We start from the raw sequence: 14,534 nt of genomic DNA on the forward strand, positions 1-14,534 counted from the left end.
AAAAAGTAAGAATCAAATTCAAAATCTGCCACCATCAAGGAGTTTATAAATTATCCACCATCAAAGAGTTTGTAAATTATCCAATGCAAGTTCCTTCTTGGACTTTAAACACAGCCAGTTGAAAGATGCGTCAAAATGGTAACTAAAGCTGCAGACCATGCTAAAACACACGAGAGAAGAGAATCTTATATACGCGCTCAGCTTGCAAGTAGACATTTAATGTCAAAAAATGGAAGCAAAAAAGATATGGCAACCCATGTTAAAATGCAGGTGGAGTAGCTAAAGACTAAAAAGCAATGTCTTAGTTAAAAACTTGTATCTTTAATACTTTTAATAGTTGGAATTGTTGACAGGTTAGTTTTTATATTCTGTTCGCGGGCAAGAACTACAAGAGCAATGAAAAATGCTTACTTTGTAAAGAGGGGGAGGGGGTAGGCCCTTCGGTATTTGGTAATAGGGGGTTTTTTAGGGGTCTTTTTCAAATTAAAGGAGTAATTTAGTAATACCTAATTGTAGAATGTTTTTTAGGATTTAAAGGCTTTACGGCTGGGTTTTGTTGTCGTTGTTCTTTGTTGGGTTTTTTTTAGGGGGGGAGGAGAACTAGCCTCGGCATTGCCTTTTAAAAAAGACTATTTAGTCCGGTAGAATTTAGTCTTAACCTAGAAAAAATTAGTATAAAGACATGTTATATATCGTTGGAAAGCTTATTTTTTCCTCTTTTAAATGAGTGATTGGTAATTTTTTTTATTTTGGGGAAAAAAAATTGTGACGTCATAAAGATTAGCAGAAAAGCACCAAAATTGACGTTTTTTTACTAAAAGAATTTATAATTTAAGCAAGTAAATGTAATATATTTTTATATTTATTACTCCTAAGTATTAGTAGTTGGTTTAATGAACTGAAAGCGAAATAATAATAACTAAAAGTACGGTATAAAGGCAGAGGGGGACGCTACTTTAGCCAATTTTTTGAAAATTTGACTTAAAAATGTGTTTACAAAACAAATATATTCAAAATATATAAAATACTGTTAAACGTAATTATTCTGTAATGTTACCAAGAGCATGTTAAAAAATATTTACAAAGAAGTTTATCTTTATGCATTAAGTTTATCTTACTTATTCTGATTAAATTAAAATTTATGTAAAAACATCTGAGAAGTGACGGTCATGGGCTGGTTCATTTTCTTCGTCAACTTTTTCAATATTTGTACAGTTAATCCCGTGACAGGTAGCACACGATGAAGTGCAGTGAAGTCCCATCTTTCTGCAGGAACATCGACTCGAACAGGAGTTTTTACACCCACATCGAACAACCTTTAGGATATCCTCTGGACCTGCGTTTTTATCTGTCGCTATTGGTGAGTACATAAAGCCATTTAATTTCAATCCCCAATTAAGTGGGTCAAGATCAATTTCACTTAGACATCTCCAAATACGCACTTGATGATATACTCTCAATCCATGGTAGTAAGCAGCTCTAGGAGATGGTGGAAGAACAGAAGGGTCTATGTGAGCTCGATCTGAGTTTATCATTTCCTCATACTTTTGCTTTCGTATTTGTTGTAGATTTGATGTTGAGGAATGTAGCAGCTGAAAGAAACGAATTGATGCATTTCCAATCTCATCAGGCGATTTATCATCATGGTAAAAAATATTTGCTGCATTGCACAAGTCTTTGGCTTCAAGCTTTCTAAAAATTGAAGTCTTTCCAAAATTGTGAATTGCTGATGTTGTATCACAACCTGTAAATGCGTGCGCAAAAAGAATATTATTAATGACATGTTCTGCTGTACTGCCAATAATCTGATCAATGTCATAACATTCACGCTGGCAATCAACTCTTTTTGTCATACTTGTTAAATATATTTTGTGTAAAGATTCAACTGATTTACAGTGGTGTAATAAGAGGCAAAGAATATCGCTGTCATCAGCAAATATTGTGACGGGCTCTGTTTTGGAAAAGTTAAGTGCAATTTTAACGATTGTAGTATCTGCGTCAGAATGACACACATACACAGTAAAACCTCTTTCTCTTAATCTAACTTCTAGAATTCGGATAAATGATTTTTTGTTGGCGTAGTTAGAGAAAAATTTACTTCTATCAGACGGACAAGGATTGCTTTTATGTATTTCAACTGCAAATTGTGATAAAGATCCACGCTTTATACGCGTAGCGTCTTTTGTAGAATTTTCATATCCATCGAATACTACTACACTAACTTTAAGGTAATTAAGAAATTGGATGTACTTTTCAAAAATATTGTCAAATATTTCACCCTTGTTCCAATCGCAGCAGTATAAAAGAGCGCCACCATCGGCAACTTTTAAAGAATAAGGAGCAAATGGCATAGATATAACTGGCTTTGTTAGGTAATTTTTCAGCTTGTGTTTTTGAGCACTGCGCATAAGACCATCTTTAAAAACTGACATAGGGAACGAAGTTAGTTCATAGTAAAAGTAGTCTTCAATTTCTTTTTCTGGTTTTTTCTCAACGATAACTGATAAACGCAAAAACAATGTCAAGGGATCAACTGATATATTTTCATTGTTGACTTTAATATTTGAGTACAGTCCTTGAAGATTTTTGAGTTGATTACTCCTATTGAAGGATACTTCTGTGTATGTCATATCATTCATTTGTGCCAGTATTGATGCACCAATGCTTTCCGAACAATCACAAGTCACCTGATTAAACTCATCTACAAACCCTGAGTCCAGAGCCTCAAGTTGTTCTCTTACATCAAATGGGCTATGAGAATCAAACCATGATTTAATTTTTTGAAAATCTTCAGAGTCACGTCTAATCCTTCCCGCACAAAGTTCTTTGTGTTCTTTACTTGAGTTTCTTGGCGAGGTTAATGAATTTATTGCTTCTGTCATTTCAGCGCACCTTGATAAAAAATATTATTTCTATATTTGTAAATATTTGCCCCATTTAGTTTTTGCTGGAAATATCTATTTTATTAGCAAATTCCAAGTAAACGAAACAATAAATATTTAATTTTATTTTTACCTATGCATTGTACTTGTCCAAACATGTAAAACATTTTCAGTAATTCCTCTGCCAACAACTCCTCCTTTGCCCTTTAACGATTTCATTAATATCTGTTCTATTGATAAATCAGTCCAAATCTGTCCAGTATAATTACATTACTTTTACCTTGTCGCGAGACTAATTGCATAGAATCTCCGTATTTTTCTTTTAATTTATTTTGCGTCATTTTAAGGAAATATATTTCTTCTCCTAATGTTTGCATCATCTCGTAAAACTCAGAGACTGTGTATAGTTCAATATCTTCCTCAAGTTTTATGCATGCTGCATTAAAGACAGTAAGCTTTTCTGTTGATGTTGGTCTTCCACAGCTTGATGTAGTAATAGGTTTTTCAAATTTTGCACGACAATAGATGTGATATCGTGCTTCAACAGCTACAAGATCATTTATATTCAAAAGTCTAGCTTCAACTGTTTTAGATAAAAAATCGTTACGTTCGTTGCATAATTCTAGAGTTGCATGATAAATTTTTGATGATTTTGTTCTTACTTCTATGAAATTATTTCTCTCAGGATGGCGACTGTCAAGTGTGCACATATTTCCACAATAAAAACATTGCTCTTTAAAATTAAAAAAAATCTGTTCTGATCGAGTTGAACGTTTTCTTTCAATAGGAGTTTCCATCGATGCTTGTGATCGTTTAATTGATTTTGATTGGTTTCTTAATTTAGTTCGACACGATGAGTGAATAAAAACCTTTTCTCCTGTTTCTTGTTTTTTATTCAGTTCATTTACCAATACATTTAAATCCAATTTTAAAGCACATTCAATTAATTTTCCAAGAGCTCCTTGGTTATCAACATTCCTTCCAAATCTTGCCCCCACTTGGCTCAACGAATCTCCTTCTAATTTCATTTTACCACACAATGCACATACAGAGGACTCATTTTTTAAATCCATAATTTTTCAGTTTCAGAACTAGTTTTATTATCACTTACAAGATCAGATAATTTATATTAAAATCTGAAAATAGCAAATCATTACATAATTATAAACACTAAGATAAATAATTTATTAAAAAGTTTTTGATAAATATTGCCAAAAAAATTCGATTACATTTCGAATACAAAAAGAATATTACATTCTAATAACTTTAAAATTCGAAATGTAGAACAAGTAATTTTTATTCCCTCCACCCATTTTTACTTACAGAAACAAAGTTTAACAAAAATATTTGACAAAAACAAACAAAAAATCAAAAAAATTCCTCTTGCAAAATTCAAAAAAGGTCCTTTGGGGGCTGTGGCCCCCGCGGCTCCGAAAGCCATGTTTCTAGTAACAAAAAATATATATATATACTCAACACTTTTATATTATTTAAATATAAGTGTTATTATAGTTAAAACGCAACTTATTGTACAGCATACTTAAAATTTATCAGCAACGTTTAAAATTTCGTATTTTACTCCTAATCTTTGTGACGTCATAACTTTTTTTCCCCAAAATAAAAAAAAATACCAATTACCCATTTTAAAGAGAAAATAATAAGCTTTCCAACGATATATAACATGTCTTTATAATAATTTTTTCTAGGTTGACCCCTTTTTTGGTGAAATTCTACCGGACTATATTAGGTAATACTAGAGTTGCAAAAAAAGGCGCTTTTTTTATTCTGTGTTTTTTTGTGTTTTTTTTTTGTTTTTTATGTTTTTTTTTTGCTTTTTTTTGAATTTTAGATTTTTTAAATTAAAAAAACTTTTTACATGTATTTTTGAAATTTATTATAATGTCAACAATTAATACAAAATGTTAAATAATTGTCAAAACAATGATTTAAATTATTTTTTAAACAAAAAAGTTACTGAACCAACCTTACTAAACATAGAGAATGTCTGTTCAGTAACTCCGTTCAGTAATACTGCCCAGAATAAATTCTTTTTGACTTCAAGTCATAGATTATTCTGCACCACATATTTGATTTTCGAGATCTAAGTTATGGGAAATAAAAACTAATTTTAATACTTCGTCAATTGAAAATAAAGGGCCGGATTTACCCCGTGGGCCCCTATGTTATGTTGATGTGGAAGATCATTCCTCCACGAGGGTGTGGGAAATGGTCTTCATGGGCTGTGAATTCCAGAAATGTTTTTCAAATCAAAATTTCAAGAATTTCATTTTGAAATAACCAAGCAAAGTTTACTTTTTGAAAATTGTTTTGCTTGAAATAAAATTTTATTCTTGATTATAGTGTCTACTATAATCAAGTCATCAATATTGTTTGTTTGTTTGGTTTATTCATGATCAACAAAATTTACAAGTTATTGACAGAGAGCGGCCAGCAGGCCACTCTGTAATGAAAATATAGTTTTTATATTTCAGATAAAGTTAAGATACCAAAAGCAAAGAAAGTTCATATTTAAAATTGTTCAGGTTTTTTTGAGTCCATCGCATTTTGGGTAGAAGCATTCCATGGTTTGAAAACACGATTAGTGAGGGAGTTGTTTCTTTCTGGACAGTTTCGTACAAGTTGTGCTTTTAGTTGCTTTGTGTGTCCATGCGGTCGAAGACTGTACTTTAAAGACTCGGTGATTAGTTGAAGCTGAGGGACTGAGAAGTTAACTTTCTCGATTTTGCTGATGATTTTGTATTGCAAGTGCATCATAAAACACAAGACAACTTTTTTATCTTTAGTTTTTTGAGATCCCTAATTTTGTGGGGATTCCTCTTCTATGGCATACCCAGCTTTTGTCTAAATTCTGACCTGTATTTAAAATCAAAATCTATTTTGCGTGAAATTGAGGATTAAAGATTGTATAATACGATAATAGTCGTAGAACTATTGTCGTAGTAGTACCGTACTACGAGGCGATAAAATGTAACTAGCAGTCATGTCAACAACTTTTGACAATTTTAACTTCCCCCTCCCTCCTGCTTGTCAACAATTAATCAAAATTCTGAAGCCCGCTTCCCCCCTCTACTATTAAATTACGTCAAGATTTAACTACTCTTCTTCCCTTCCCCCATCCCTAACCTCATTAAGAAAACTAAATGAAAGAAAACATTTTTTTTTAAATAATTTAATTTATTTTATAAAATAACATTGTTATTATAATGATTTTTTTTTGTGCCAATAATAATTGCGTTTTTTGTGTCTTGTTTTTTTTTTCAAAAAAAACAAGGCACAAAAAAAACATGTTTTTTATGTTTGTTTTTTTGTTGTTTTTTTTTGTTTTTTTTTTAGTATTCTTTAAATTATAATTTATAAACTTAATTAACTATAATTAATAAACTTTTTTATAATTTATAAACTAATCAACTATAATTTATAAACTTTTATTTTATACACTTTAATAAGGTAAGTAGATGAAGAAAAAAAACTTGGTTGTAAGAAACTACTAGACACGTGACACATTTAGATTTTTAAGAGAGCAGTGAGACTTAAAAAAAACCGACTAATTATAATTGAAATACCAATAAAGTGTTTAAATATTATTACTTAAGTGATGGCAGATATGAGCATCTTTATGGGTTCAAAATAGAAAAATTGCCAGTGCATCTTACTCAGTTGCCGTCCAACAACCTAATGTTATCCATTGTGTTACCATTCTTGTTCACTTTCATCCATTAGATGTTTTGTCATGCAATGCGTAGTTTTCGAAAAAATTTACTGTGTTTTCAAGAAGAATTGTTGTTGTTCTTTGTTTAATTTTACAATTAATATTAGCAGTTTTAATGAATAAACGTTTTTTTTTTTGTTGGTTGTTTCTTTTTTAACTTCGTCTCTTGACTTTTTTAACTTTGTCTCTTTCTTATAAAGTAATGATTCTTATAATGTTTTTTATATAGATTCTTATTAACTTATGAAGGTTCGTATAATTCTTATGCAGATTAATTCGACTGGTAAAGTAGTTATTTTTAGTACAGTGCGATTTTATTTTTTTATGCTCAAAAATATTTTTTGTTATGCCTGTAAGTACAAAGATTAGTAAACTTACTCAAATCACAAGTAATTGTGATTTTAGTAAGTTTACTAATCAGTTTTATTTAAAGTTGGAGTTCCATTTATGTATTAGTAGGAAAAACTAAAATAAATAATAAAATATATATAATAATATACAATATGATATATTTAAGTAATGGTATAAATGAATCTACCAAATGATCTTAAAGGTAGGCCGATTATTCCAAGAAATAACTCAGCGACATTATCAAGTCAGCTCTTACATATTATATTGTTTACACATAATATTATCTCTATGTAATATTATCTCCAATTGTAACAAACAAAAAACTTTCATTAAAAATGATTGGAATTTCTTAAAGAAATATACGAAGAGCATTAAATTTGGACAGTTATATTTTAACATGTGAGATTTTCGATCTATATACTAGTATTCTACCCAACCTTTTTGAAGCTTTGAAGTTCTGGATCAAAAACATGAAAATTTAGTAAAGGGAAAATTTACTCTTGAATTTATTATTGAATCAGCACTTTTTATTCTAAAAAATAATAAATTTTTATTTACCAATTAATAACCAAACGTTTCATCAAATTATTGGAACAGCCATGGGTAAAAACTTTGCACCAGAATATGCTTGTCTCACAATTAGATATTTAGAGGAAACAAGACTTTTTCCTAATATTTTACCAAAGTATTTCTCCAACAAGAAAGTGAATGACCTGAAACAATTTTATTATAGATTATACAACTATATATATTAATGATGGTTTCATAATCTGGCCATAGTCTTTAACCCAGTGGCGGCGTTAGGGTAGGGCCTGGTTGGGCGATGGCCCAGTGCGCCGAATATAAAGGGGCGAAACTAATTGGTTATTTTACCCTTTGCCTTTTTTTTGAATGGGGTTAAATTGAGCTAGGGGCGCCGTAGAAATCTCGCCCAGGGCGCTGGTAGTGCTAAAACCGGCACTGCTTTAACCGATTTAGATAGTTCGATTAGTTTCATAACAGACCTGGGCAAAGAATTCATAAAAAATGGTAAAACTTATAATATTAGTAATATCTTAGACATATGTTTTCATCCTTGAAAACAGCAATAAGATAAAAACTGACATTTGATATCAAAAAAACAATACTTATGATTACTTAAACTACAACAGCCATCGTCCATATTGCATAAAAAAGAACATTCCTTATAATCTCACTAAAAGAATATTTGCTTCTCTGATTACGATAAGAAAAAATTTTATGGCTAAAATATCTTTTAGGCAATAAATTTTTGAAAAAAATTTAAATGGTTTGAATTAAGTTACTTAAGATTATTCCATTTTTTTTAGCTTTTGTTTACGTTTTTAGTTCTGATAAACGTCTTAGTAAATACATCTAACCGTTGATGATCTTGTTTGCTAAACCGTTTCCGAAGAGGTAAAACTCAAAACTTTTGGTATTTCGTCAGACAATGTGATTTTAATTACGACAGATGGAGCATCGGTGATAAAGAAAATGGGAAAGTTAATAAATGCTAATATCAATTATGTTTAGTACACAGCATTCAGTTGGTAATTATCAAGGTTCTTTATGATAAAAATAATTGTTGATCGTCAGCAAATTTAGTAGAAGAGGTAAAATCAACTTATTTAGGACAAGAATAATTTTCGAGCGACGAGGAAAAAAAGATGTTGTTAGTTTAGAGCTATTGCCTGAAACGAACATTTATCCGATTTTAGGCATGCAAGTATTGGTCAGATGATAGAAAAGGTTCACAATACTGTTAAAGTTATTTGCCTATTACCGAAAGAAAAAAAATACTGCAGAAAAATATCAAGGACAATTGAGTAAGGAACTTTCATTAATTTTGAACACTCAGACCCGTAAGAGTAGCCTACTAACTATGTTCGATAGTTTTTTCAAAGTTAGAAAACCTATAGGAAAAATTCTTATTGATAAAGAGTCTACAATCATATTCGACAAAAACGATATTGGCTTATTATCAAAAATAATATCAGACTTGCAGCCTTTAAAATTTGCTATAGAAGCATTGTGTTGCTATAGAAGCATTGTGTTGCTATAGAAGCATTGTGTTGCGAAGATGGTAATCTTTACACAGCTGATATAACATAACAGTTTATGTTAAACGAACGAACTCAGCAAAACATTTTATTAAGCAACAAACTTAAAAATGAATTAGTATTATGAATAAAGGAAAGGCAACGTGTCAGATGTCAAGAGTAGCAGTCACGTTGACGATTATGAAATATTTAAAAAAATCAGTAAAACTGCAATTACTAACTCAATTATTGAGTTATTTGAGCATATTTCTAACTATTGAAATAAAATTGTTGTCAGTGATAATGATGATCGTTTTAATGAAACTATAGTAGTCGATTTACCTTCAGCTTCATCGCTACTCCCAAAATTAAATACTGAAATGAATATATTGTTAAAATAAAGCTTCAATTAGAAATTAAAAAAAAACTTATAGTCTAGAAAAAGCAACTAAGAAGAAAAACAGGAAAAATATTGAAAAGTATTTTGAATAAAAGAAATAATTTATTTGCATAAAAATTTTTAAATATTTATTAGAAATATTTGAAGAAAATATTTCTAACAAATATTTAAAAATTGTATACGATCATCTCTTGACCGTTTGTCCAACAAGTGTTGAAGCAGAACGTGCTTTCTCTGCTGCGGAGCTCATTGCCACGAAAATAAGATTGTAATTAAGTGACGGAATTATAGATAATTTATGCTTTATGTGGGCATATTTTCAAAAAAAATTCTAAAAACACCTGGCTTAACAATAGCAGCTGTTAAAACGTATTTAACAATAACGCAAAGTTGAAATTCTTAAATACAACAACTTGGCGTCATGGGCTGCGAGAAACATCTCTCTGCCAAAATACCACAAATTTAAAGTTTTTTAAAGATGACCATAAAACTCTGAAATTTTGAGATGGCTAACAGCTAATGGTAAAATCAGCTTTTATACCAAAAGTGAAACTTCTCAATTAGTATTTTATGTTCAATGATAAAAAAATACCTTAAAATCCTCAAACCGTTTTTAATCTTGTCATTAGGATTTGATGACATTAAATTTTAATGACAAGAACATTAATTTAATGAAACTTGTTTTTTGACTAAGTATTTACTTTAAATACTTCAGGTTCGTCAGTAAACAGGTTAAAAGTTAAAAGTAAAACTTCAAGATAAAAGCAAATTTAGTCTTACATTTAATGAGTATACTTCTGTAAATAACAGAATGCATATGAACTTAAATCTTCAGTATAACAAAGAATTTCAATCACTTGTTATGTTAAGAAACCAAGGTACAACAATAGCAATAAAAGCCATTAAATAGATCAGTAGTAAGCTTTAATCATTTGATTTAGACATGGACATTGCAGACTATGTTACTTGATTGATAAAATAGCTTGATGAAAAAAATTAATTAAGGTACTAAACCTGAACATCAAATGTGTAACAACCACACTGTTCATCTATGTGTGATTGATGTGCTTTTTACAAAAAACAAAGTGTGATGACAAAGATGCACATAGTTATAATTATAACCCTGTTGATATGGAAGCTGTAGATTCTGATAAAGATTACGGTGATAATGAAGATGTGATTAAAGTTAATAATGATACTTTAACTGTTCGTGCAGTTAATGAAGATTCTATTCCATTACTGAAACTTGAATATTAACCAACTGCTGCAAAAATAAGAAAGTTGGTTAAAAAACATTGTAGTTCACTAGTGAGTAGTAAATATGAATTTAACTAAATATAACTGCAAAGTTTTTAAAAAAAAGTTTTGTTTATAATTCAAGAACAAGATGAAACAGTAATATTGATGTGCTTGAAAGATTTTGTAGGTGCAAGCAGGAGTAAAATTAACTCTGATTGGTACGAATATTGGTTTTTCTATTACTAAAATATAGTAAGAGAAAAACTGATAAAATGAGCATGATGACATGACACAATGAACTTTGTGTTGCTTTAAAACCATCAAAATTAGCTATAAATGTTTTTTCAAAAGAAAATGCTGATATTTTGTACTCTGACACTATGATTGAATTTACAAGAAAAAAACTTGATGCAGCTAGTATATTAGCTTCTTCATTATCATATTAACTTATTCAGCAAACGCATTAGCTTGACCATATTAGCTTATATGCCAACTTGTAATTCCGGAAAGTTCTAGAACATTTAATGACGTTAGAGATTTAATAGCTTTAATAGTTTTTACCAATAATAATTGTAAATATGTTTTTGCGGTGATTTATGACGGTGTTTTGAAGGATATTTTAGGAAAAGCATAGAGTATATATATTGAGGAAAAATTTGTAAATAGCAGAGTTTTAGTTAGGAGAAAAGATTATCGTTTATTGATTTAATTTATCTGTTTATTGATTTGTTGATTACGAGAAAAAACAACATTGTTAAACAGCTATTTGAAAAGAAAATATTTGAAAAAAGAAACATTGTTTTAATTCATCTCGTAAAATATTTGTCAAATTTGATTATCTTTAATAAAGATGACCAACTTGGGAACAAGAATAAGAATTGAAGATTACTAACCTTGTCACTAATCTTATTCAGCGATTATTTCAGATATCTGACAATAGCTATGATAATTACAAGCAAGTAAACATTGATGGCAAAAATGATAACGTGAGAAGTAACAAAGCTAAATTGAGTTCAGCTCAACAACTCAAACTTTTTATCAAACAATCAGACATTGGAACTTGGCCATCAGGAAATTGGATCAAACTTTTAAGAAAAAAAGGTGTCTATTTTTGAAGCTAGAAAAGCAAGACTCAAATATTTAGACCTGCTTTTTAAACCTCTTCAAACAATTTACTACATCAGCAGAAGCTGACAGAGCTTTTTCTGTTCTTAGACTGTTTGCAACTATAATAAAAAAATTTTTAAATGATAAAATTTTAAATGAGTTTAGTTTTTTAAAGAAAACTATGAAAATATTTAACTGTTTGTATATGCTTTTGACGAAAATACCCCTGATTTGGAGCTCTTGGTTGAGAAAAGGCTAGAAATAGTTTATCAATTAAAATACTTATTTTATTATGTTAACTGCATCCAGCTACTGTCTTGTAGAAAGTCTACCAGGCAAAGAATTTATGGGGAAGGAAAAAAATGCAGTTGACCAGCCTCTTACCCCTTCACTATCTATTAAACTGACGTAGGTGTGTATCTTCTTGACTTAACTCATAGGATTTTGCTTGTGTCCCATAATAAGAGTTGTACAACTCTTCCTATTTTCACCAAATAAGTTGGTGGTAAGGTTTCCTTTTCCGGTTAGTAGTAAGGTTTCCTAACTTCTTTGGTAGCTTTCAAAGAGGCTGATTCCATCAAAAGCTGTAAAATAAGAGAGTATTAAAAGTGCCAAGTGCACAGATAGTCTTCTTGTTAGTACTTTTGGATAGCATTGTCAAGGTCATATACAAAGCTCTATGTTACACTTAAGCTTAATTATGCGGCCGTGGCGCAGTGGTTAGAGCGCTTGCTTTATAAGCAGGAGATCCAGGTTCGAAACGAGCTCTGGACAAATTTTCGCGTCACGGTAAGGAAGGAGGCGTGAACTTCCTGGTTAAATGCACTTCCGCGGTGCTCTGTGACAAGACCGTTAAGACTTCTTGGGGCACCTAAAATAAAAATTAAAAAAAAAAAAAAATTAGCAGGACTCAGGCAACTTCATAGCTTATTATTTTGGGTGCCATGTACTATCTAAGATTGATTCAAATTCTCTAATAATTTAAAATTTCATTGTAAAACCTAAAATTCTTAAAAAACATTAAAAATTATCACACACCTAATCTTTTACAAACATTCGCGGTCTTCAAAGTAACTTTTCATAAATTGAACCTAACCTCCTACAAAATTCTCTAGATGTACTTTCTTTTTGTAAGACTAGTTTGAACTTGGTTGTTTCATCTTCACATTTTAGTGTTGATGGCTATTATCTCTTGATTCGCAATGACTTTAATAGTGACATACTTGGCCTGGGCATATACTTACAAGTCAACTCACAACTTTATCTTAAAATCAGGTTTAAGCCCTGTGATCATCCTTTCATTAGCTTCATTTAGCACCTCTTTATCACCTTTCTATTTGTTTTTTATTGTTAACTTTTTTCTCAAGATTACACTTTTTTCAATTTTTTAGAAGAGGAATTAGAATAAGTTCTTGAGGAACACCACATTCGATTTGTGGTGTTCCCTAAAAATCTATTCTAATAATCTTAATATAAATTTTTTACAATCAAAGGATGAGCTAATTCTATAACTAAGGTCTTGACATGTTTCATTGAATATTAAATTAGTTTTTACTTACGATTTTGTAATGTGTCAAATGCTTATACAGTATGTTGTATAGTTCTACAATTTTTAAGGTTATTTTTTCAAAGAGCTTAGATACTTTACAAAAAATTGAGATAGAAATATAATTGCGAAAAACAGGTGTCTCTCCAACTTTAAATAAACTACAATTTTTTCTATTCATAAATACAATGACATCGCAAATGGCAGGCGCTTTTTTTCAACGGTTCAAAAGAAATTTTTAAAAAAGAAAAATAATATGATAATGTAAAAGAAATTGAATAGTTTATTTAGGTGTCACTACTTTGACTAGTTTTTAAATATATAAGTGACACGTAACCTGATTTGTAAAATTATAATTAAATTTGTAGCTTTTAAAACTTGGTTAAATAAATGAATGAACTGTTAAAAAAAAAAAAGTAATATTTTTAATTTGGGGCAATCCCTATTTTTATTGACGATTCAAAAATATTTACAATCGACTTTTTCAAAGAGGCAAAAGCAATAAGTGCAATTTCACAGGAAGGATTGTCAATCCACGAGCCTGGACTCAATCCAGCCTGGAATTAATCCAAGAGCTTTTTATCTTTAATTAATTTTTACTGTTGCTTCTAACTTTTCTAATTTTAGATTAGACAACGAACTACGAAAGAAAAATAATTCTGAAATGGTTTTACAAGGTTATTTATTTTTATAGCCAAATTTGGACGATTGTTTATCAGGTAAGGATTGAACCTTTCTGATATATTTTATGCTTATACGGTTTTCCGTTGTTTTGTTTGGTAAAATGTCTAAAAATATTTTATAATTTATGATAACTTCTTCCCTAATTTCGCACAATTTCTTTATGTTCCCATTATTTTTTTGTAATAGGTTGAGATTTATTTTTTACTTTTTCAAACTCCTAGTTAACCGTTCTTTTTGTTTTAATGTTTTTACATTCCTTATATAATGTTAAGTTTGCTTAGTTTCAATTTTTGAAATATTTTATTTATTATTTTCATTTTGCTTCTGAACATTTTCTTATTTCGCTTGTAATCTACGGACATTTTAAATATTTGGTTTTTGTTTCTATTTAATGTATTGGAAAATATTTTTTGTAATGTCAAAAAATAGATTATTACTCAGCCAGCACACTACATTATGCCAACGTTTAAATAATATCAGAAACATTGGATCAACGTTCTTTGGTAGTTGATCTAACGTAATGTGCTAGCTTAGCAGTGGCGGATCCATAGGGGCA

At 30.0% G+C, this 14,534-nt stretch overlaps 1 protein-coding gene across 1 annotated transcript; it reads right to left on the reverse strand.

Annotated features, from left to right (window-relative positions):
• Nucleotides 1-1,030: 1,030 nt before the first annotated feature.
• Nucleotides 1,031-3,273, reverse strand: LOC136075434 (uncharacterized). Its single transcript, XM_065788583.1, has 2 exons — nucleotides 3,016-3,273; nucleotides 1,031-2,892 (listed from the first exon to the last, which is right to left on the reverse strand). Exons 1-2 carry the CDS (start codon nucleotides 3,099-3,101, stop codon nucleotides 1,140-1,142), a joined length of 1,839 nt encoding a protein of 612 aa, XP_065644655.1. The 5' UTR covers nucleotides 3,102-3,273; the 3' UTR covers nucleotides 1,031-1,139.
• Nucleotides 3,274-14,534: the final 11,261 nt, after the last annotated feature.

Source organism: Hydra vulgaris, chromosome 01 (genome assembly GCF_038396675.1).
Source record: "Hydra vulgaris chromosome 01, alternate assembly HydraT2T_AEP".
In the NCBI taxonomy this organism is placed as follows: domain Eukaryota; kingdom Metazoa; phylum Cnidaria; class Hydrozoa; order Anthoathecata; family Hydridae; genus Hydra; species Hydra vulgaris.